General features: G+C 45.8%; 9 protein-coding genes across 9 annotated transcripts, besides 6 other annotated features; all 9 read right to left on the bottom strand.

Annotated features, from left to right (window-relative positions):
• Nucleotides 1-5,364: part of a sequence feature (sequence corresponds to BAC RPCI93-3D8) that runs on past the window's edge.
• Tb927.6.550 (hypothetical protein) lies at nucleotides 1,923-2,480 on the bottom strand (the record flags this gene model as incomplete). Its single annotated transcript, XM_840085.1, has 1 exon — nucleotides 1,923-2,480. The coding sequence occupies one exon, from the start codon at nucleotides 2,478-2,480 to the stop codon at nucleotides 1,923-1,925; it is 558 nt and encodes a 185-aa protein (XP_845178.1).
• Nucleotides 4,961-4,987: a microsatellite.
• Nucleotides 5,365-23,063: part of a sequence feature (sequence corresponds to BAC RPCI93-28F21) that runs on past the window's edge.
• Tb927.6.540 (gene related to expression site-associated gene 2 (GRESAG2), putative) lies at nucleotides 5,562-6,926 on the bottom strand (the record flags this gene model as incomplete). Its single annotated transcript, XM_840084.1, has 1 exon — nucleotides 5,562-6,926. The coding sequence occupies one exon, from the start codon at nucleotides 6,924-6,926 to the stop codon at nucleotides 5,562-5,564; it is 1,365 nt and encodes a 454-aa protein (XP_845177.1).
• On the bottom strand, nucleotides 7,062-7,670 carry Tb927.6.530 (procyclin associated gene 3; the record flags this gene model as incomplete). Its single annotated transcript, XM_840083.1, has 1 exon — nucleotides 7,062-7,670. The coding sequence occupies one exon, from the start codon at nucleotides 7,668-7,670 to the stop codon at nucleotides 7,062-7,064; it is 609 nt and encodes a 202-aa protein (XP_845176.1).
• Tb927.6.520 (EP3-2 procyclin) lies at nucleotides 8,718-9,107 on the bottom strand (the record flags this gene model as incomplete). The annotated part of the gene is made up of 1 exon (XM_840082.1): nucleotides 8,718-9,107. The coding sequence occupies one exon, from the start codon at nucleotides 9,105-9,107 to the stop codon at nucleotides 8,718-8,720; it is 390 nt and encodes a 129-aa protein (XP_845175.1).
• Nucleotides 8,789-8,935: a microsatellite.
• Tb927.6.510 (GPEET2 procyclin precursor) lies at nucleotides 10,041-10,385 on the bottom strand (the record flags this gene model as incomplete). The annotated part of the gene is made up of 1 exon (XM_840081.1): nucleotides 10,041-10,385. One exon carries the CDS (start codon nucleotides 10,383-10,385, stop codon nucleotides 10,041-10,043), a length of 345 nt encoding a protein of 114 aa, XP_845174.1.
• Nucleotides 10,123-10,232: a microsatellite.
• On the bottom strand, nucleotides 14,189-15,562 carry Tb927.6.500 (gene related to expression site-associated gene 2 (GRESAG2), putative; the record flags this gene model as incomplete). The annotated part of the gene is made up of 1 exon (XM_840080.1): nucleotides 14,189-15,562. The coding sequence occupies one exon, from the start codon at nucleotides 15,560-15,562 to the stop codon at nucleotides 14,189-14,191; it is 1,374 nt and encodes a 457-aa protein (XP_845173.1).
• On the bottom strand, nucleotides 15,698-16,306 carry Tb927.6.490 (procyclin associated gene 3; the record flags this gene model as incomplete). The annotated part of the gene is made up of 1 exon (XM_840079.1): nucleotides 15,698-16,306. One exon carries the CDS (start codon nucleotides 16,304-16,306, stop codon nucleotides 15,698-15,700), a length of 609 nt encoding a protein of 202 aa, XP_845172.1.
• Nucleotides 17,423-17,794, bottom strand: Tb927.6.480 (EP3-2 procyclin; the record flags this gene model as incomplete). Its single annotated transcript, XM_840078.1, has 1 exon — nucleotides 17,423-17,794. The coding sequence occupies one exon, from the start codon at nucleotides 17,792-17,794 to the stop codon at nucleotides 17,423-17,425; it is 372 nt and encodes a 123-aa protein (XP_845171.1).
• Nucleotides 17,496-17,623: a microsatellite.
• Nucleotides 21,596-22,969, bottom strand: Tb927.6.470 (gene related to expression site-associated gene 2 (GRESAG2), putative; the record flags this gene model as incomplete). The annotated part of the gene is made up of 1 exon (XM_840077.1): nucleotides 21,596-22,969. The coding sequence occupies one exon, from the start codon at nucleotides 22,967-22,969 to the stop codon at nucleotides 21,596-21,598; it is 1,374 nt and encodes a 457-aa protein (XP_845170.1).

The following is a 23,063-nucleotide window of genomic DNA, read 5'->3' as shown; positions in this document are numbered from 1 at the left end:
CCCATCTGTTGTTGACAGGCTGAACGGTGAGGCACAGTAATTCACAAATCTCTGCGCCTTTTGTTCTCTCTTCCAACACGCGGCATATCCGCCAAATTTCGCGTCACCATCCCGTAACAACGAGCGTTCGTTTCACCGCACGCTTCCTCGAATGATCTTTCGTCCGGTTGATGATGCAGCCAAGCCACCCTTAAAGAGTATGCTGTCATTGAAGTGCGATCTTGAGAAAACATCATCGTTTGCCCTCCGTCAAAAAGAAAAAAAAACGTCGAAGCACGCTTAACAAACGACAAGATTAGGAAGGACAAGATTACGGACGCTCAATGCCGTAGTGCTAGCCGAACAGGGCTCCCCAGACGGAACCGTTTGCAGCCTTCCACTCTGGACTTATCCATGCAAAGATGAACTACGGCATTCCTTTTAAGTGATTCTCCGTCAACACTTCAAGCGGGGAGAGGGTGGAAAGCACACAGCCCCAAACAACGCATACGATTTCCGAGATTTCGTAGCACGCAAAAACAAGGTGTGCCCAAATAAGCTCGAGTGATATTTGTTTGAAAAGTGGCAAACAAGAGGGCGACGGAATACCGCCCCATGTCAAACGCTATAAGAGGATGCTTTTCAGACATAATAAACCGGCAATATCCTAGAAGTCATCCAATACCTGAATGGCTGAATTCAGTGGAGGGATGGTGCTCCGACACCAAAAATCAAGGTGTACTCCATACTTAAAGCTCCTTGGACATTGGCTCCAGAGTGCACACAAATTTGCCATACGCGGGTGGGTATAAAAGCAAAGGCAAAAGACGAATGGAGGAAGGCTCATGCGCCGCAAAGAATAGGGATATTCAATAAGACGGACTGAAAAGTTTCAACAAATGAACTGGTGAGTTTAGGCAGTTAGTCCACTGCAGAAACGATAATCTTCGGCAACATGGAAAAGTACAGGATTAAAGGGACATCTGAATATTAGGATGCAGTCATCGTGCAGAACCGGTGCCAATTGAAAAGGTGCTAAATACGCTACTGGAAACAATGAAAGACCGAGTCGCGCGGATGATGGAATCCCGAGCCGCGTATGGAAGGGTGATTTTCACGGTCAGTAAAAAGAATGAGGTGATTTCTATGCAGCTTATTTTCTTCCACCACGTTGTTTGGAAAGACAGTGCAATAACAGATGAGATTGCAGTGGAAGAAACAACTGCAGAATGACACACCTAATATGTAAAATTGATGTTTTGGTGGGAGACATAAAGCAGAAGCGTAACGAGGGATATGCTGCGCTCGAAGCTGGGATTGGGACAAACACGTGCAGGAGAAACTTTCTCGGTCACATCGAGTCTCTACTAAAGAAGCGATCGCATGCCGGAATAAAAGAAATCTCGCCCTTTAACAATTTCATATTCGCACCCCCGGAACAACTTGGCGAGACCTGTGGAACAGCCTCCCTCCCTGATAAGTGTTTCAGCAAATGTCGATTGTGTAAATACCAAATTGAAGGCGTTGAAAAGGAGAAACAATACAACGAAGCGCTTGCCAACGAATTAAGCACGCTATTGATAGCCCCCGAGGCTAAGGCAGAGAGAGTTCGCGATCCAGTGATGGGCACAGAATGTAACTTTATCGTCCACTGATAAGGATCAACCATGAGTGACATAGTTGAGGGACACGAGTGGGCAGAAGTGGCAGACGCATGGGAAGGCTTTAAAAGATGCTGTGAAATCCCTCGTGTGCGCCACGGATGCTATCAATGTGTTTTGTGTGAGCGGGGCACTCCCCGGAAATGTGACAAACTTTAAAAAACATACGAACAGACATGAGGGAGGTTCAAACCAGAAGCGATGAACAAAACGAGGCGAAGAAGCCTAGGAATAATCTGGGAGAGTGCAAGGAAATGCTCACAAGGACCAAAGAACAACCAGTTACAAACTGGTATAAGTGACACATTTGCCTCTATCACTATAGGAAGAAAGATTTGACCCTGCCATTGGGAAGTGGTGGAAAATGCGACACTCCAGCGGGAAGCAGTGAATATGGCGATGAAGGGATAAGACTGGGAGAAGGAAATGCACGAAGGTGCCTCTTGCGCACGAATACTGAGTTTCTGAAACACCAGCTAAAACGACGCGTAGAAACCCGCCGTCAAGGGTGCAAGGACAGGGCCACGAGACCGGAAGAAAGCGATGAAAATAGTTTCCGTGGAGAGGGTGGAAAAAAGGAACGCTAAAACGGCGGAGGAGCAAAGAAGAGAGACCATAATTTGCCCTTGCCCTACCAAAGCATACCCAACGTCGGTGTCGCCAAAGTCTCATACCTCCAAACTTCATCCATATAATAAAGAAGGGGCCACAACGGCCGAGGGCGCGGGGGAAAGGACCGCGGACGACAAGGATACCAGGGGCGTGGAACGCGAAAATACGGCAAGCAGCAAAGGTAGCGTTTTTCGGTTCCACCACTGCCATGAAACTTGTCGTAAGCATCCGCAACCTCGCCAATACGTTGAGTCCAAACGCCGGGAGGCCATGAAGACATCCTAGAAGCGGGGAAAAAATTATGGGAAGTTCAGTGGAGACGATCAAAGGATGTAAGGGCGTGCAACCGTAGAGGTGTGGAAATTGAGGAGACAGCGGGGGAAAATGTCAGGTCAGAGGAATACGCCGCCGAACACGCTAACATCCAAATGCGGAAGGGATTTTGTGACGACCCATACGGGAGGCAGAGAGATGATACGGGAACAAATTACTACAAAATAACCATCGAAGCAATGAGAAATACGGTGGGGCTTACCAAAGAGGGCGTGGTCAACCTTCAGGAGCAACATACAGGACGTGCTTGCGTGGTCTGACAAGGCGGTGAAGGAACGTGAAATATATCCCTGACTTCCGACGAAACAAGAGGCAGCGATGGATATCACAAAGTTTCAAATAGGAGACCGAGGAGCATACAACGCTGACATGGCGACATGGCGAAGGTCGACGAGCAATGTAAGCGCGGAGCATGACTGAACATTTGCATGGCAGAAAGGCACGTCAGACATAGATGCAGAAAGAAAATGATGCGGCAGAGGTTAAGGACCAAGTAAAACACGACACAGCATATGGGGGGAAATGTCAAGCAAGATCTGTTGTGTAATTTCTTTTTCAATAAAATTGGAAGTTATGTTGTGTGGACGGTGAGTATGATATGCGAGGAGGGCAGTTGCGGAAAGGCTGAATGAAAATGACTGCTGTTGTGCTCCGTCGGGCAAAGCCGCTGCTGGCTCAGAAGATATAGCAAAAGAATATCGTAAATTCATGAATAGCACATACAACCTCAAAGTATGCGGCAAGAATTCTGACGGCAAAGCCGCCACCAGCACGGTAAAAGACTGCAACCCTCAAAACCATACCACAGTTATGATATGATTTCCCGCCCAATATGACAGTATACTTTTTAACATGCAGGACCTGAAGAAAAGGGAGATAATAGATGAGTAAAAGACAATAAATCAAGAAGTTGAAGAAACAAAGGTGATAGTTGCTAGAAACACCTCACGAAAGCCGGAGAGCCTTCGCGGATTCAGTATGTCCTACTTGATGCAGGGGGCGGTAATCTAACGCACACACGGTAGCACGATCCTGGAATTGTCATCGCCCCAGGAACAACTACGGATGGAGGCACAAAGAGGTGGAACATAACAACGGAAAGCAGGCGGCGTTCAGGGTAATATTTGAAACTCCTCAGACAAGCCAGACTTACGTGGTGCAAAAACAAAAAATAGTGCACAGTCGGGAAGGGAAGTGAAGGGAGGTTCGCAACAACGGAAGAACAGAATACCGAGAGACGATCAGGCACTTCCTCCAAAAACTCGAGGACACCAAGGATGAGAAGGAATGGGGTTGATGAGCGCAGTGGAACAGAAAAGGAAGGAACCAATACGTGGAACTCGCGCAGTTCTTCATGAATATAGCTTCAAACATTCAGTCCAGAGGGACGGTTAAGCCACAAAACAACGGCCACGTAGACACAGGCGAGAAACAGTAAAACCCAGATGGTGATAAAACGTCTCGTCACCAAGCTACTGAAACAAACCGAAATGTTGTGCCAGCAAAAGAAGCTGATTACTTACCAAGTCCCAGAGCACCTTCGCAGGGTAACGAGAATTTGCCCGTCGATAAATGCGTAAAGTGGGAACAAGCTGCCACGAATCTGCTCAGACTTTCTGTGAGCAAGTAACTGAAGATAAACAGTGAGAGCGGAGTAGGCGCAGACTAAACGCGCAACGAAAATTACAGAATCAAACGAAGGTATAAAAACAAAGTAAAAACAAGTGGTGAAACACAGGGTTGGAGAATGACTGAGAGCTTGGCTCTCCCAACGGAAAAGGCTACAGAATCAAATCCGCCACAGTTCAGGGAATGCAACATCGCAAGCAAATTGAAAGGCGGGATACCTCCACAGAAAAGGGTCAGACACCAGGAAAACAAACCTAGTGAAGGCAGTGGCCTTACAAAGTGAAGCCAGGATAACACATAGGGAGATAAAGAGCCACCGTCCGGGGAAACGGCTTCAGCAGATGAACAACTCATTTGAAGTTAACAGTGACCGCATAAATATGCATCCCTCAGCAGCTTAACGGTTCAGCTCTAGAAAATACACAGATTGGGTCACTCCAAAACTTGAAAACCTAACCAACAGCGCCCCAGAGCTCCATCGTCAACGCGTTGCAACTGTGTGCAGTATCCCCTCCGAGGCCGGGATAAGGATCTACTCCAAAGTGGGCTTCTAAATACACAATGACATCAAACATGGAATACGCTGGATTAAAGAGTACTACCACGCCAATGAACACGATAACCCACATCATACAGTAGTGTTTACACGTGTTTTGGGAGCCATAGCCCTACGGCACAGGTTAGTGGGAGATCCGCCGGAGAAAAGTGCACTCGGAAAAGACGCTCTCGACTCCTTCTTTCAGTCAATATATATATATATATATATATATATACACCAAACAGTTATTTTACACTTAAAAACAAAAAAACGCTCCATTAAGAGATAATTCAGCGAATGTTGTGTCCTCCGTGGATGGAAACGAAGGAGCTGCCGTCACGCCTCTATGTTCGGTCGGAACAAGCAGAAGGAGGAGTTCTTCACCCCACTTTTAACCTAAACTCGCTGCGATAGAGATCCGAGAGTCCTTGGAAGGCTGACAGTGCTCGTAGACACATAGAATTTGGCTCGTGGCCCCTTATTTTTCTGCCGCAGCGGAGCGTACTAGATAGGAGCTAAATGATTTGTTAATAGTAGCATACCCATATCCTTGCGCGATGTGAAAATGAAAAAGTAACACAACGTATCGGCACCCTCTCGGGAAATGACCCTGCCGTGGCGATTCCCCGTCAACGTCCCAACAGCCACGCTCAAACACAGTCAAAAGCAACATTTGCAGAAATTTTTGTTACCAAATTTATAATTAATTTGAAAACAACTGCACACAAATACAACATCCCTCCTCCTCCCCTCCACAAAGAAAAAAAAAAAGCGACACCACACAAAGCAATTACCAAATTAATCACAAACTAAGATATACAAATAAAAGATGAAAACAATAATATAAGAAAGTCAGTTGTAATATTTATATAGTTGAGCCCATCATTATTTACATCAGTATCATCACCTCCACTGTAACCCTTACCTCGGCTACTCTTCCATAGCTCTGCATCACCACCAAGTTTCACTTCAAGATATATTTCCTCTGCCTCATGTTGGTACTCTTCCAATTCATGAAGATGACTGTCAGCCTCTTTGGCATACTTCGCCATTTCTTGTAGTTCCTTGGTGGCGTTAGTGAGGCGGTTGTACCATGGAATTCCACCATTTTCAAGTGTGTAATTGTAACTGACACACGTGAATCCAGCAGTATGACCGTTGCATGTGCGATTTGTGTTTTCTGAAATATCCGCGTACCCAAGAATACCCTTCATTTGATAATTATCCTGCTCTAAATTCACCAACGCATCAAACTGAGCTAGTGCACTCTTCAGAGTTTTCACATTCGATGCAACATTTTTGTACACGCAAGCTTTACTAATCACATCCCATGCCTCAGTATGGTTGTATTTTACCTTTCTAGGGTCGCAAGTATTATAGTTGCTTGGGCAATAATCAGCCATCATAGTCCAACTTCCATTTTGGGGTCTCCTTATTTCATCCTTGCAGGGACAGTTAAACCCATTATACACAGGGTGGTAATTCGAGCTTAACTCGAGTCCCGAAAACATATTGCTTCTTATTTGTACATCTATAGCCTCTCCCACACATAGGCAGAAAAAGTCATTGATCAGTGTCTTTCCAACCAGTTTGTCTCCGTAAGAACCACAACTCATATTTGCATGATCAACACTGTTGAACAGTAGTGATTTGTTTCCTCTCATGGCTTCCTCCAGAGTTTTATTTTCATTTCTCGCCACATCCACAGCGTCGCCATACACAGCTCTCAACATATTTTCCTCAGCAGAACGACTTGCATTTAGCGATCTTGTCCTATTTACTTCTATTTCTTCCTTCAGCTTTTTCGCCTTCTCAAGAAGTATCTTTATCTCCTGATATGCCGTCGTTCTTTTACCCAACTTACTTGAACCTTTATCACCACCCACAGCCTCAGTTTCACTGACCATCTCCTCCAACTTCTTCAGAATCTCAGCTTCCTTCTCACGATTCTTAAAGGAAGACTTCGGTGTCTCCGCTTGTGTGATTCTGTAAATCTTGCAAAGTGCCTCGAATTCACCAATGCTGTGGTGGTTGTTGAGCTCACTAACGAGTTTTGTAAACACACTCCGGTTTCTAGATATTATGCTCCAATTGTGTCTCGACAAATCGCTCTGAGAAGAAACAGATAAAACAGCCACAAACAACCCAATGATAAACACTAATTCGTGCATCATTGTGATTTTGTTTCTACATTCATCAGTAAAAAAGGGAGAAGCAGAAACTTATCATTACAGCTACTCTTACACCTTGGCTGATTTACATTAAACAAACACGTCCGCCAGCATACCAACTTCGAAAAGAAACATACCTTACACAAATCTAAAGGCCAAGCCATATATGACGTAATGAACGGAAAATACACGGAAACTAGAATTTATTTTCCGACTCATCCAAGCAAGCACATACACGTTTTCGGCTCTTCCACCCTCCATATAAAACCAAATGTACGAGTCGCAATTTTTTTGGAAGTGCACTGAGTTACCAACTTTAAACCGCCCCGCAAAATAGTAAAAGCAACCAAAGCGATTGGGGAAATATCCACCGCCGTACCGACACACACTTTTGTAACTATTATTCATGATGGAACGAACGGGGCAAAGATCATCGGGCAGGACAGTACCAGAGGCCTTTCTCCATGGGAAAAGAGGTGGCCGAAAAGGAAAGGAAGACAAATGTCTCCACAAGAAATACCAAACGGAACCACCTTTGGCTGCCGAAGCAAGCGCCTTCATATGACTGTGCCCGATTCCCAAGGGCGGCAAGAGAAACACTCCAACACTGAAATATGGGAAAAGAATAAACCAAAAAGTCAGCAGAAGAGTTGCAGCCTGCTTAGTGGAAGCCTCGGTATGAGAATCAAGCCGCACGAAAGGAGAAGAGGAGCATTTGCCCTCTAACTCCGAAGACTTCCGGAACATCAAACACTGCTCTGACACGCGTCCCGCATGGCACTTTCACTGCAATACCGCCCCGAAGAATATGGGAGAGAAAACACTGCGAGAACATATGACGACCGACGAGCCGGTGAATGCTCCAGAAGTATTTCAAAAAATCTCACACTCTCCATTGATTGTCCCAGAGTATTTCACAAAGTGGACCAAAACAGAGGGCAGTGCAGTAAATACGTAAAGTTCATGGAAACAACGCGCTTACCCTCTCCACAGCCTCTCCTCCCCAACAGATAAAGTGGCAGCAGCTCACTCAACTGAATCGCTCCCCTGACGAGAACAGTTAAATAAAGGCAAGTCAAAAGGCAAAACACCACTCAGGCCTCAATTTTGAACAGTTACGGTGAACTCCCTCAAGGTGCTTTAAAGTTTCCCCGACATATTAACAAACATGATGATGCACCACCGTAGGCGAGGAAGGAATCATCACCAGGAATGTGCTTCCTTCAACCGCTGCTTCCCATGTTGCAACTCCACGGTGTCAAACGGAAGCTGCGATGGCGGAAATATCGAGGGACAAATCGCTTGAGTCAACAAAAGTCCATTTGTCTCCCATTTCTAGCCTGAGGTTTTAGAAGGAACTATTTTCCCAGTACGAAAAAAGGACAAGGCAAAAAGTTTGAAAAAAAAAAAGTTCAGTCACAAATGGAAGAGGTTGCTGTCAACCATTGCAGGAACGAGACATAGGAGAGGACCACAAATGCAGTGAATGAATTTTTGACAAAACCATATGAACGGTAAGATAAAAGAAGCCGTTTGAAAAGAGCCAAGGAACACATTGACAGGCACACGCAGAAGTCTACAGGGCTGCGTGCTACCGCCGACGGTTCCAAGACATAAAACAAAAAATAGAACTCAAAAAAATGGGTTGAAAAAAATATTATGCGTGTCAGTGTCCTGTCACAAAGGAACGCCATGAAGCGAGCGCATCGCGCCAAAGGAAGGGTTAAATAAACAGTTGGGGTCACCCTTGTTAAAAAGTTTTGACCCTCCAAAAAGATTTCTCTTTACATGAGCTTAGAATGCGGCAACGAGACCAACGGCCGCGATTGCAAACGGAAGTGCAACAGACTTCAGCGTTGCAGCACCAGGTTCAGGTTCTGGTTCTGGCTCTGGCTCGGGTTCAGGTTCGGGTTCAGGTTCAGGTTCAGGTTCGGGTTCGGGTTCCGGTTCAGGTTCTGGCTCTGGCTCGGGTTCAGGTTCAGGTTCAGGTTCAGGTTCGGGTTCAGGGTCAGTGCCATTGGTATCGTCGTCGCTGACCTTGGTTCCCTTCCCGCCTTTGCCTTTGCCTCCCTTAGTAAGACCCTTGTCTTCTGGTCCTTCAGCGGCTGCGGCAAATCCCACGCCAGCGAAGAGGTTCGCGCTGAACAGAAGAACAGCGAGCAGATAAAGGGAACGAGGTGCCATTGTGAATTTTACTTTTTGGTGTAATTGAAGTCTTCAAGTTGAAAAAAATGGGGAAATGGTATATATGAATGCGCACATCAACTGGGATAACCAGCGTTGCATTGCCCTCTCATCTCTGAGGTGCCTTTCATCCCTAAGGGACAATTAACCGAAACTCGGATATATAAATCACTCTCCCGACAAGAATAGCTCAAGAGGGGGAGAGGCAATAGAAAAGGCACAGCACTCAGCCCTTAACTGCCTGTAGTAACCGCTGCGAGCTTCCTTCCATATTCATACAAAGTCTTCAAAAGCACACACCCGTCAACCTCCAACATCGTTTCTCCAGCAGCAACGCAGCAGTGGGGGGCAGGGCAGCGAAACAACTTCAGCTGCGGGGCCCATCTGAAGCAGGGAAACACTGCACATAAAACCACCAATGAAATAAAGCAACATGCAGACCCCTTCGCCCAAGTTGGCCGGTCTAACACTTGTTTCCCATTTCTGGCCTGAAGGTTTAGAAGGAACTATTATTCGAACCCAAAAGAAGAGAAGGCAAAAAAATTAATGAAATAGCTCATCCAACAAATTAAAAGGCAGAGCACCAAATTCACACGCAGCACGCACAATAACACAAGGCACCAATAATAATTTTAAGATCCAAATTCAAAGGAATGAAAAAAAATAGAAGTGAAACGCTTAAAATTATGGAATACGCAACCGAAACATCACAGAAATCTACAGGGCTGTGGGTCTCAGAAGACGATTAAAACGGATAAAATAAAGGATAGAACTAAAAAAATATAACGAAAAGAATATTAAATGAATATCCGCAGCTTTTGACAGGGAATAATACGAAATAAACACGATGCACCAGATGGAGAATATATAAACGAAAGCCACCTTTTCAAAGGGGTTTCGTTCCTCCGAGGCGCTTCACACGCTTGCATCCGCTTAGAATGCGGCAACGAGAGCAGCAGCCGCGACTGCAATCGGAAGTGCAACAGATTTCAGCGTTGCAGCACCAGGTTCAGGTTCAGGTTCAGTTTCCTCTGGTCCCGTCTCTTCCGGCCCCGTCTCCTCCGGCCCCGTCTCTTCTGGTCCGGTTTCTTCTGGTCCGGTCTCTTCTGGTCCGGTTTCTTCCGGCTCCTCAGGGCCGTCCTCCCTCTCCTTTCCTTTGCCTCCCTTCACGATAACGTTGCTAGCCGACTCATCAGCGGCTGCGGCAAATCCCACGCCAGCGAAGACGTTCGCGCTGAACAGAAGAATAGCGAGCAGATAAAGGGAACGAGGTGCCATTGTGAATTTTACTTTTTGGTGTAATTGAAGTCTTCAAGTTGAAAAAAATGGGGAAAAGGAAAAAAAACTCGAAGGCGCGTGCAGCGATCACGAGAACATGTTAAACTCAGTACTCACCCGATAACCCCTATTTTCAATGCACGCCCACCCAGAGACACGGAATAGCATAAAGCAACCCCATCACTGCCACAAAATGGACATTTTGCACAAAATGCACTATTGACTAGTATTCGACTATACTAATAAGAGATACCTATCAGACACGATATACTGTGAAAAGGACATTAAGCTCACTATGCATCTGAAAACGCTTTCACCTCACAACCTACTGACACACACCTTTCCGCTTAACCCCAATGACAACAAAGGCTGACTGCACCTCACATCTGAGGAAGAGGTCCAGGGGAGCGGTGCCTGTTCGCGGTGCGGAATTGTTGTTTCCCCCTCTCCCTCATCCGCCCCCTCGGTTCCGTGGGCCCTGACTCCCGAAGAGTTTTTGAGAATTGATAATAGAGAAGGGGTCCGCTCACCATACTCGGAACAATACACTTGTCAGAAGTTTGGCAATCCAGTTTGGGGGCACTGAAAAGCACTTTGTGGTGAATCAGCGGCATTTAGGCCGGCAGCGGTATGTTTTGCTACGAAACACCGGGCATCGAAGAAGTCTGAAAACCAGCAGTCGGGGGCATGCAGGACAAACACCGCACTCAAATGTTGCACTCCCAACTCGTACACCCGCCACTTCACTATATAGATGTTACAGTCGTGCTTTTAAAGCCCCAACCGCGCGGCCCTTCCTACGGAACACACCCCCAGTGCACCAATGTTTCAAAAATGGAACCCATGCAAGTGGGGAGCATGCCCACACGAATGGATACGAGAATCCACCCATTATGCTGCTGTCTCAGCTCCTACCAGGCTGACGAAACCACCATGGGTTACGCGGCAAGTCAATGCAAGAGATTTCGCGCAAAAAAGTTGGGCCGCATTCCCCCGCACCCGCTAAAATCTTAACCCGAGCCAGCACATTCCAGGAGAGGAAAGCACAACACCATCGAAGGCACCGCACTAAATGCCACCAAACCCAATGCTTTGTTTCGTAGCGAACGAAGGAATTCATCGACCTCAGCATCACCGAGTTGGGCACAGGGAGGATCCGGGGGCCCTATAAAATGTCCTTCAGCGCAGACCAGAACCATCGCATTGGTTCGAGACTCACACTCACAGTTCCCGAGTTTAAACCCCCTTGGAAGCGCTAGCTTGTGGCACGTTATGTATCCCACACTTTGCGGCACACCAAGAGAGTATTCAAACTACAGCACCATATTTGAAGGAGTGACAATCCATCGATAGGAGTATAACAAACAACTGGAAGATGGTTAACAAATGGCATAGTGAACAAAAGGGAAATAACAGCTTTGACATAACAACCATTTTAAAACCGTGCGAGTGCGCAACGCTCCCCACACACGAACACCCGCTACAATCTCCCAGTTACCGATCTAATACCTACTAAAAGCAAGGGGTTCTTGATCGAAAAGACGGGGAAATGGGGAAACCAGCGTTCGGGCTCTCCCCTTTTCGGTGGAGGCCGTGGAGCTAACCAGCACGGTAAAAGACTGCAACCCTCAAAACCATACCACAGTTATGATATGATTTCCCGCCCAATATGACAGTATACTTTTTGACATGCAGGACCTAAAGAAAAGGGAGATAATAGATGAGTAAAAGACAATAAATCAAGAAGTTGAAGAAACAAAGGTGATAGTTGCTAGAAACACCTCACGAAAGCCGGAGAGCCTTCGCGGATTCAGTATGTCCTACTTGATGCAGGGGGCGGTAATCTAACGCACACACGGTAGCACGATCCTGGAATTGTCATCGCCCCAGGAACAACTACGGATGGAGGCACAAAGAGGTGGAACATAACAACGGAAAGCAGGCGGCGTTCAGGGTAATATTTGAAACTCCTCAGACAAGCCAGACTTACGTGGTGCAAAAACAAAAAATAGTGCACAGTCGGGAAGGGAAGTGAAGGGAGGTTCGCAACAACGGAAGAACAGAATACCGAGAGACGATCAGGCACTTCCTCCAAAAACTCGAGGACACCAAGGATGAGAAGGAATGGGGTTGATGAGCGCAGTGGAACAGAAAAGGAAGGAACCAATACGTGGAACTCGCGCAGTTCTTCATGAATATAGCTTCAAACATTCAGTCCAGAGGGACGGTTAAGCCACAAAACAACGGCCACGTAGACACAGGCGAGAAACAGTAAAACCCAGATGGTGATAAAACGTCTCGTCACCAAGCTACTGAAACAAACCGAAATGTTGTGCCAGCAAAAGAAGCTGATTACTTACCAAGTCCCAGAGCACCTTCGCAGGGTAACGAGAATTTGCCCGTCGATAAATGCGTAAAGTGGGAACAAGCTGCCACGAATCTGCTCAGACTTTCTGTGAGCAAGTAACTGAAGATAAACAGTGAGAGCGGAGTAGGCGCAGACTAAACGCGCAACGAAAATTACAGAATCAAACGAAGGTATAAAAACAAAGTAAAAACAAGTGGTGAAACACAGGGTTGGAGAATGACTGAGAGTTTGGCTCTCCCAACGGAAAAGGCTACAGAATCAAATCCGCCACAGTTCAGGGAATGCAACATCGCAAGCAAATTGAAAGGCGGGATACCTCCACAGAAAAGGGTCAGACACCAGGAAAACAAACCTAGTGAAGGCAGCGGCCTTACAAAGTGAAGCCAGGATAACACATAGGGAGATAAAGAGCCACCGTCCGGGGAAACGGCTTCAGCAGATGAACAACTCATCTGAAGTTAACAGTGACCGCATAAATATGCATCCCTCAGCAGCTTAACGGTTCAGCTCTAGAAAATACACAGATTGGGTCACTCCAAAACTTGAAAACCTAACCAACAGCGCCCCAGAGCTCCATCGTCAACGCGTTGCAACTGTGTGCAGTATCCCCTCCGAGGCCGGGATAAGGATCTACTCCAAAGTGGGCTTCTAAATACACAATGACATCAAACATGGAATACGCTGGATTAAAGAGTACTACCACGCCAATGAACACGATAACCCACATCATACAGTAGTGTTTACACGTGTTTTGGGAGCCATAGCCCTACGCCACAGGTTAGTGGGAGATCCGCCGGAGAAAAGTGCACTCGGAAAAGACGCTCTCGACTCCTTCTTTCAGTCAATATATATATATATATACACCAGACAGTTATTTTACACTTAAAAACAAAAAAACGCTCCATTAAGAGATAATTCAGCGAATGTTGTGTCCTCCGTGGATGGAAACGAAGGAGCTGCCGTCACGCCTCTATGTTCGGCCGGAACAAGCAGAAGGAGGAGTTCTTCATCCCACTTTTAACCTAAACTCGCTGCGATAGAGATCCGAGAGTCCTTGGAAGGCTGACAGTGCTCGTAGACACATAGAATTTTGTTCGTGGCCCCTTATTTTTCTGCCGCAGCGGAGCGTACTAGATAGGAGCTAAATGATTTGTTAATAGTAGCATACCCATATCCTTGCGCGATGTGAAAATGAAAAAGTAACACAACGTATCGGCACCCTCTCGGGAAATGACCCTGCCGTGGCGATTCCCCGTCAACGTCCCAACAGCCACGCTCAAACACAGTCAAAAGCAACATTTGCAGAAATTTTTGTTACCAAATTTATAATTAATTTGAAAACAACTGCACACAAATACAACATCCCTCCTCCTCCCCTCCACAAAGAAAAAAAAAAAGCGACACCACACAAAGCAATTACCAAATTAATCACAAACTAAGATATACAAATGAAAGATGAAAACAATAATATAAGAAAGTCAGTTGTAATATTTATATAGTTGAGCCCATCATTATTTACATCAGTATCATCACCTTCACCGTCACCTTCGCCTTTACCTCGGCTACTCTTCCATAGCTCTGCATCACCACCAAGTTTCACTTCAAGATATATTTCCTCTGCCTCATGTTGGTACTCTTCCAATTCGTAAAGATGACTGTCAGCTTCTTTGGCATACTTCGCCATTTCTTGTAGTTCCTTGGTGGCGTTAGTGAGGCGGTTGTACCATGGAATTCCACCATTTTCAAGTGTGTAATTGTAACTGACACACGTGAATCCAGCAGTATAACCGTTGCAGATGCGATTTGTGTTTTCTGAAATATCCGCGTACCCAAGAATACCCTTCATTTGATAATTATCCTGCTCTAAATTCACCAACGCATCAAACTGAGCTAGTGCACTCTTCAGAGTTTTCACATTCGATGCAACATTTTTGTACACGCAAGCTTTACTAATCACATCCCATGCCTCAGTATGGTTGTATTTTACCTTTCTAGGGTCGCAAGTATTATAGTTGCTTGGGCAATAATCAGCCATCATAGTCCAACTTCCATGTTTAGGTCTCCTTATTTCATCCTTGCAGGGACAGTTAAACCCATTATACACAGTGTGATTAGTTGAGTTTAAGTCGAGTGCATAATACTTATTGCTTCTTATTTGTAAATCTGTCGCCTCTCCCACACATAGGCAGAAAAAGTCATTGATCAGTGTCTTTCCAACCAGTTTGTCTCCGTAAGAACCACAACTCATATTTGCATGATCAACACTGTTGAACAGTAGTGATTTGTTTCCTCTCATGGCTTCCTCCAGAGTTTTATTTTCATTTCTCGCCACATCCACAGCGTCGCCATACACAGCTCTCAACATATTTTCCTCAGCAGAACGACTTGCATTTAGCGATCTTGTCCTATTCACTTCTATTTCTTCCTTCAGCTTTTTCGCCTTCTCAAAAAGTATCTTTATCTCCTGATATGCCGTCGTTCTTTTACCCAACTTACTTGAACCTTTATCACCACCCACAGCCTCAGTTTCACTGACCATTTCCTCCAACTTCTTCAGAATCTCAGCTTCCTTCTCACGATTCTTAAAGGAAGGCTTCGGGGTCTCCGCTTGTGTGATTCTGTAAATCTTGCAAAGTGCCTCGAATTCACCAATGCTGTGGTGGTTGTTGACTTCACTAACGAGAGTTGTAAGTATACTCCCGTTTTTAGATACCTGGATCCAATCGCGCCAGTGCGGCAAAAATATCTGAGAAGAATCAGATAAAACAGCCACAAACAACCCAATGGTAAACACTAATTCGTGCCTCATTGTGATTTTGTTTCTACATTCATCAGTAAAAAAGGGAGAAGCAGAAACTTATCATTACAGCTACTCTTACACCTTGGCTGATTTACATTAAACAAACACGTCCGCCAGCATACCAACTTCGAAAAGAAACATACCTTACACAAATCTAAAGGCCAAGCCATATATGACGTAATGAACGGAAAATACACGGAAACTAGAATTTATTTTCCGACTCATCCAAGCAAGCACATACACGTTTTCGGCTCTTCCACCCTCCATATAAAACCAAATGTACGAGTCGCAATTTTTTTGGAAGTGCACTGAGTTACCAACTTTAAACCGCCCCACAAAATAGTAAAAGCAACCAAAGCGATTGGGGAAATATCCACCGCCGTACCGACACACACTTTTGTAACTATTATTCATGATGGAACGAACGGGGCAAAGATCATCGGGCAGGACAGTACCAGAGGCCTTTCTCCATGGGAAAAGAGGTGGCCGAAAAGGAAAGGAAGACAAATGTCTCCACAAGAAATACCAAACGGAACCACCTTTGGCTGCCGAAGCAAGCGCCTTCATATGACTGTGCCCGATTCCCAAGGGCGGCAAGAGAAACACTCCAACACTGAAATATGGGAAAAGAATAAACCAAAAAGTCAGCAGAAGAGTTGCAGCCTGCTTAGTGGAAGCCTCGGTATGAGAATCACGCCGCACGAAAGGAGAAGAGGAGCATTTGCCCTCTAACTCCGAAGACTTCCGGAACATCAAACACTGCTCTGACACGCGTCCCGCATGGCACTTTCACTGCAATACCGCCCCGAAGAATATGGGAGACAAACACTGCTCTGACACGCGTCCCGCATGGCACTTTCACTGCAATACCGCCCCGAAGAATATGGGAGAGAAAACACTGCGAGAACATATGACGACCGACGAGCCGGTGAATGCTCCAGAAGTATTTCAAAAAATCTCACACTCTCCATTGATTGTCCCAGAGTATTTCACAAAGTGGACCAAAACAGAGGGCAGTGCAGTAAATACGTAAAGTTCATGGAAACAACGCGCTTACCCTCTCCGCAGCCTCTCCTCCCCAACAGATAAAGTGGCAGCAGCTCACTCAACTGAATCGCTCCCCTGACGAGAACAGTTAAATAAAGGCAAGTCAAAAGGCAAAACACCGCTCAGGCCTCAATTTTGAACAGTTACGGTGAACTCCCTCAAGGTGCTTTAAAGTTTCCCCGACATATTAACAAACATGATGATGCACCACCGTAGGCGAAGAAGGCATCATCACCAGGAATGTGCTTCCTTCAACCGCTGCTTCCCATGTTGCAACTCCACGGTGTCAAACGGAAGCTGCGATGGAGGAAATATCGAGGGACAAATCGCTTGAGTCAACAAAAGTCCATTTGTCTCCCATTTCTAGCCTGAGGTTTTAGAAGGAACTATTTTCCCAGTACGAAAAAAGGACAAGGCAAAAAGTTTGAAAAAAAAAAAGTTCAGTCACAAATGGAAGAGGTTGCTGTCAACCATTGCAGGAACGAGACATAGGAGAGGACCACAAATGCAGTGAATGAATTTTTGACAAAACCATATGAACGGTAAGATAAAAGAAGCCGTTTGAAAAGAGCCAAGGAACACATTGACAGGCACACGCAGAAGTCTACAGGGCTGCGTGCTACCGCCGACGGTTCCAAGACATAAAACAAAAAATAGAACTCAAAAAAATGGGTTGAAAAAAATATTATGCGTGTCAGTGTCCTGTCACAAAGGAACGCCATGAAGCGAGCGCATCGCGCCAAAGGAAGGGTTAAATAAACAGTTGGGGTCACCCTTGTTAAAAAGTTTTGACCCTCCAAAAAGATTTCTCTTTACATGAGCTTAGAATGCGGCAACGAGACCAACGGCCGCAATTGCGAACGGAAGCGCAACAGACTTCAGCGTTGCAGCACCAGGTTCAGGTTCAGGTTCGGGTTCGGGTTCCGGTTCAGGTTCGGGTTCAGGTTCAGGTTCCGGTTCAGGTTCAGGTTCGGGTTCGGGTTCAGGTTCAGGTTCAGGTTCAGGTTCAGGTTCGGGGTCGGGGTCAGTGCCATTGGTATCGTCGTCGCTGACCTTGGTTCCCTTCCCGCCTTTGCCTCCCTTAGTAAGACCCTTGTCTTCTGGTCCTTCAGCGGCTGCGGCAAATCCCACGCCAGAGAAGAGGTTCGCGCTGAACAGAAGAATAGCGAGCAGATAAAGGGAACGAGGTGCCATTGTGAATTTTACTTTTTGGTGTAATTGAAGTCTTCAAGTTGAAAAAAATGGGGAAAAGGAAAAAAAACTCGAAGGCGCGTGCAGCGATCACGAGAACATGTTAAACTCAGTACTCACCCGATAACCCCTATTTTCAATGTATGACCATCAAGACACGGAATAGCATAAAGCAACCCCATCACTGCCACAAAATGGACATTTTGCACAAAATGCACTATTGACTAGTATTCGACTATACTAATAAGAGATACCTATCAGACACGATATACTGTGAAAAGGACATTAAGCTCACTATGCATCTGAAAACGCTTTCACCTCACAACCTACTGACACACACCTTTCCGCTTAACCCCAATGACAACAAAGGCTGACTGCACCTCACATCTGAGGAAGAGGTCCAGGGGAGCGGTGCCTGTTCGCGGTGCGGAATTGTTGTTTCCCCCTCTCCCTCATCCGCCCCCTCGGTTCCGTGGGCCCTGACTCCCGAAGAGTTTTCGAGAATTGATAATAGAGAAGGGATTCGCTCACCATACTCGGAACAATACACTTGTCAGAAGTTTGGCAATCCAGTTTGGGGGCACTGAAAAGCACTTTGTGGTGAATCAGCGGCATTTAGGCCGGCAGCGGTATGTTTTGCTACGAAACACCGGGCATCGAAGAAGTCTGAAAACCAGCAGTCGGGGGCATGCAGGACAAACACCGCACTCAAATGTTGCACTCCCAACTCGTACACCCGCCACTTCACTATATAGATGTTACAGTCGTGCTTTTAAAGCCCCAACCGCGCGGCCCTTCCTACGGAACACACCCCCAGTGCACCAATGTTTCAAAAATGGAACCCATGCAAGTGGGGAGCATGCCCACACGAATGGATACGAGAATCCACCCATTATGCTGCTGTCTCAGCTCCTACCAGGCTGACGAAACCACCATGGGTTACGCGGCAAGTCAATGCAAGAGATTTCGCGCAAAAAAGTTGGGCCGCATTCCCCCGCACCCGCTAAAATCTTAACCCGAGCCAGCACATTCCAGGAGAGGAAAGCACAACACCATCGAAGGCACCGCACTAAATGCCACCAAACCCAATGCTTTGTTTCGTAGCGAACGAAGGAATTCATCGACCTCAGCATCACCGAGTTGGGCACAGGGAGGATCCGGGGGCCCTATAAAATGTCCTTCAGCGCAGACCAGAACCATCGCATTGGTTCGAGACTCACACTCACAGTTCCCGAGTTTAAACCCCCTTGGAAGCGCTAGCTTGTGGCACGTTATGTATCCCACACTTTGCGGCACACCAAGAGAGTATTCAAACTACAGCACCATATTTGAAGGAGTGACAATCCATCGATAGGAGTATAACAAACAACTGGAAGATGGTTAACAAATGGCATAGTGAACAAAAGGGAAATAACAGCTTTGACATAACAACCATTTTAAAACCGTGCGAGTGCGCAACGCTCCCCACACACGAACACCCGCTACAATCTCCCAGTTACCGATCTAATACCTACTAAAAGCAAGGGGTTCTTGATCGAAAAGACGGGGAAATGGGGAAACCAGCGTTCGGGCTCTCCCCTTTTCGGTGGAGGCCGTGGAGCTAACCAGCACGGTAAAAGACTGCAACCCTCAAAACCATACCACAGTTATGATATGATTTCCCGCCCAATATGACAGTATACTTTTTGACATGCAGGACCTAAAGAAAAGGGAGATAATAGATGAGTAAAAGACAATAAATCAAGAAGTTGAAGAAACAAAGGTGATAGTTGCTAGAAACACCTCACGAAAGCCGGAGAGCCTTCGCGGATTCAGTATGTCCTACTTGATGCAGGGGGCGGTAATCTAACGCACACACGGTAGCACGATCCTGGAATTGTCATCGCCCCAGGAACAACTACGGATGGAGGCACAAAGAGGTGGAACATAACAACGGAAAGCAGGCGGCGTTCAGGGTAATATTTGAAACTCCTCAGACAAGCCAGACTTACGTGGTGCAAAAACAAAAAATAGTGCACAGTCGGGAAGGGAAGTGAAGGGAGGTTCGCAACAACGGAAGAACAGAATACCGAGAGACGATCAGGCACTTCCTCCAAAAACTCGAGGACACCAAGGATGAGAAGGAATGGGGTTGATGAGCGCAGTGGAACAGAAAAGGAAGGAACCAATACGTGGAACTCGCGCAGTTCTTCATGAATATAGCTTCAAACATTCAGTCCAGAGGGACGGTTAAGCCACAAAACAACGGCCACGTAGACACAGGCGAGAAACAGTAAAACCCAGATGGTGATAAAACGTCTCGTCACCAAGCTACTGAAACAAACCGAAATGTTGTGCCAGCAAAAGAAGCTGATTACTTACCAAGTCCCAGAGCACCTTCGCAGGGTAACGAGAATTTGCCCGTCGATAAATGCGTAAAGTGGGAACAAGCTGCCACGAATCTGCTCAGACTTTCTGTGAGCAAGTAACTGAAGATAAACAGTGAGAGCGGAGTAGGCGCAGACTAAACGCGCAACGAAAATTACAGAATCAAACGAAGGTATAAAAACAAAGTAAAAACAAGTGGTGAAACACAGGGTTGGAGAATGACTGAGAGTTTGGCTCTCCCAACGGAAAAGGCTACAGAATCAAATCCGCCACAGTTCAGGGAATGCAACATCGCAAGCAAATTGAAAGGCGGGATACCTCCACAGAAAAGGGTCAGACACCAGGAAAACAAACCTAGTGAAGGCAGCGGCCTTACAAAGTGAAGCCAGGATAACACATAGGGAGATAAAGAGCCACCGTCCGGGGAAACGGCTTCAGCAGATGAACAACTCATCTGAAGTTAACAGTGACCGCATAAATATGCATCCCTCAGCAGCTTAACGGTTCAGCTCTAGAAAATACACAGATTGGGTCACTCCAAAACTTGAAAACCTAACCAACAGCGCCCCTGAGCTCCATCGTCAACGCGTTGCAACTGTGTGCAGTATCCCCTCCGAGGCCGGGATAAGGATCTACTCCAAAGTGGGCTTCTAAATACACAATGACATCAAACATGGAATACGCTGGATTAAAGAGTACTACCACGCCAATGAACACGATAACCCACATCATACAGTAGTGTTTACACGTGTTTTGGGAGCCATAGCCCTACGCCACAGGTTAGTGGGAGATCCGCCGGAGAAAAGTGCACTCGGAAAAGACGCTCTCGACTCCTTCTTTCAGTCAATATATATATATATATACACCAGACAGTTATTTTACACTTAAAAACAAAAAAACGCTCCATTAAGAGATAATTCAGCGAATGTTGTGTCCTCCGTGGATGGAAACGAAGGAGCTGCCGTCACGCCTCTATGTTCGGCCGGAACAAGCAGAAGGAGGAGTTCTTCATCCCACTTTTAACCTAAACTCGCTGCGATAGAGATCCGAGAGTCCTTGGAAGGCTGACAGTGCTCGTAGACACATAGAATTTGGCTCGTGGCCCCTTATTTTTCTGCCGCAGCGGAGCGTACTAGATAGGAGCTAAATGATTTGTTAATAGTAGCATACCCATATCCTTGCGCGATGTGAAAATGAAAAAGTAACACAACGTATCGGCACCCTCTCGGGAAATGACCCTGCCGTGGCGATTCCCCGTCAACGTCCCAACAGCCACGCTCAAACACAGTCAAAAGCAACATTTGCAGAAATTTTTGTTACCAAATTTATAATTAATTTGAAAACAACTGCACACAAATACAACATCCCTCCTCCTCCCCTCCACAAAGAAAAAAAAAAAGCGACACCACACAAAGCAATTACCAAATTAATCACAAACTAAGATATACAAATAAAAGATGAAAACAATAATATAAGAAAGTCAGTTGTAATATTTATATAGTTGAGCCCATCATTATTTACATCAGTATCATCACCTTCACCGTCACCTTCGCCTTTACCTCGGCTACTCTTCCATAGCTCTGCATCACCACCAAGTTTCACTTCAAGATATATTTCCTCTGCCTCATGTTGGTACTCTTCCAATTCGTAAAGATGACTGTCAGCTTCTTTGGCATACTTCGCCATTTCTTGTAGTTCCTTGGTGGCGTTAGTGAGGCGGTTGTACCATGGAATTCCACCATTTTCAAGTGTGTAATTGTAACTGACACACGTGAATCCAGCAGTATAACCGTTGCAGATGCGATTTGTGTTTTCTGAAATATCCGCGTACCCAAGAATACCCTTCATTTGATAATTATCCTGCTCTAAATTCACCAACGCATCAAACTGAGCTAGTGCACTCTTCAGAGTTTTCACATTCGATGCAACATTTTTGTACACGCAAGCTTTACTAATCACATCCCATGCCTCAGTATGGTTGTATTTTACCTTTCTAGGGTCGCAAGTATTATAGTTGCTTGGGCAATAATCAGCCATCATAGTCCAACTTCCATGTTTAGGTCTCCTTATTTCATCCTTGCAGGGACAGTTAAACCCATTATACACAGTGTGATTAGTTGAGTTTAAGTCGAGTGCATAATACTTATTGCTTCTTATTTGTAAATCTGTCGCCTCTCCCACACATAGGCAGAAAAAGTCATTGATCAGTGTCTTTCCAACCAGTTTGTCTCCGTAAGAACCACAACTCATATTTGCATGATCAACACTGTTGAACAGTAGTGATTTGTTTCCTCTCATGGCTTCCTCCAGAGTTTTATTTTCATTTCTCGCCACATCCACAGCGTCGCCATACACAGCTCTCAACATATTTTCCTCAGCAGAACGACTTGCATTTAGCGATCTTGTCCTATTCACTTCTATTTCTTCCTTCAGCTTTTTCGCCTTCTCAAAAAGTATCTTTATCTCCTGATATGCCGTCGTTCTTTTACCCAACTTACTTGAACCTTTATCACCACCCACAGCCTCAGTTTCACTGACCATTTCCTCCAACTTCTTCAGAATCTCAGCTTCCTTCTCACGATTCTTAAAGGAAGGCTTCGGGGTCTCCGCTTGTGTGATTCTGTAAATCTTGCAAAGTGCCTCGAATTCACCAATGCTGTGGTGGTTGTTGACTTCACTAACGAGAGTTGTAAGTATACTCCCGTTTTTAGATACCTGGATCCAATCGCGCCAGTGCGGCAAAAATATCTGAGAAGAATCAGATAAAACAGCCACAAACAACCCAATGGTAAACACTAATTCGTGCCTCATTGTGATTTTGTTTCTACATTCATCAGTAAAAAAGGGAGAAGCAGAAACTTATCATTACAGCTACTCTTACACCTTGGCTGATTTACATTAAACA

Source organism: Trypanosoma brucei, chromosome 6 (genome assembly GCF_000002445.2).
Source record: "Trypanosoma brucei brucei TREU927 chromosome 6, complete sequence".
Taxonomy (NCBI): Eukaryota; Euglenozoa; class Kinetoplastea; order Trypanosomatida; family Trypanosomatidae; genus Trypanosoma; species Trypanosoma brucei.
The sequence above is the reverse complement of the archived record's forward strand: the minus strand, read 5'-3'. Positions and strand labels throughout refer to the sequence as shown.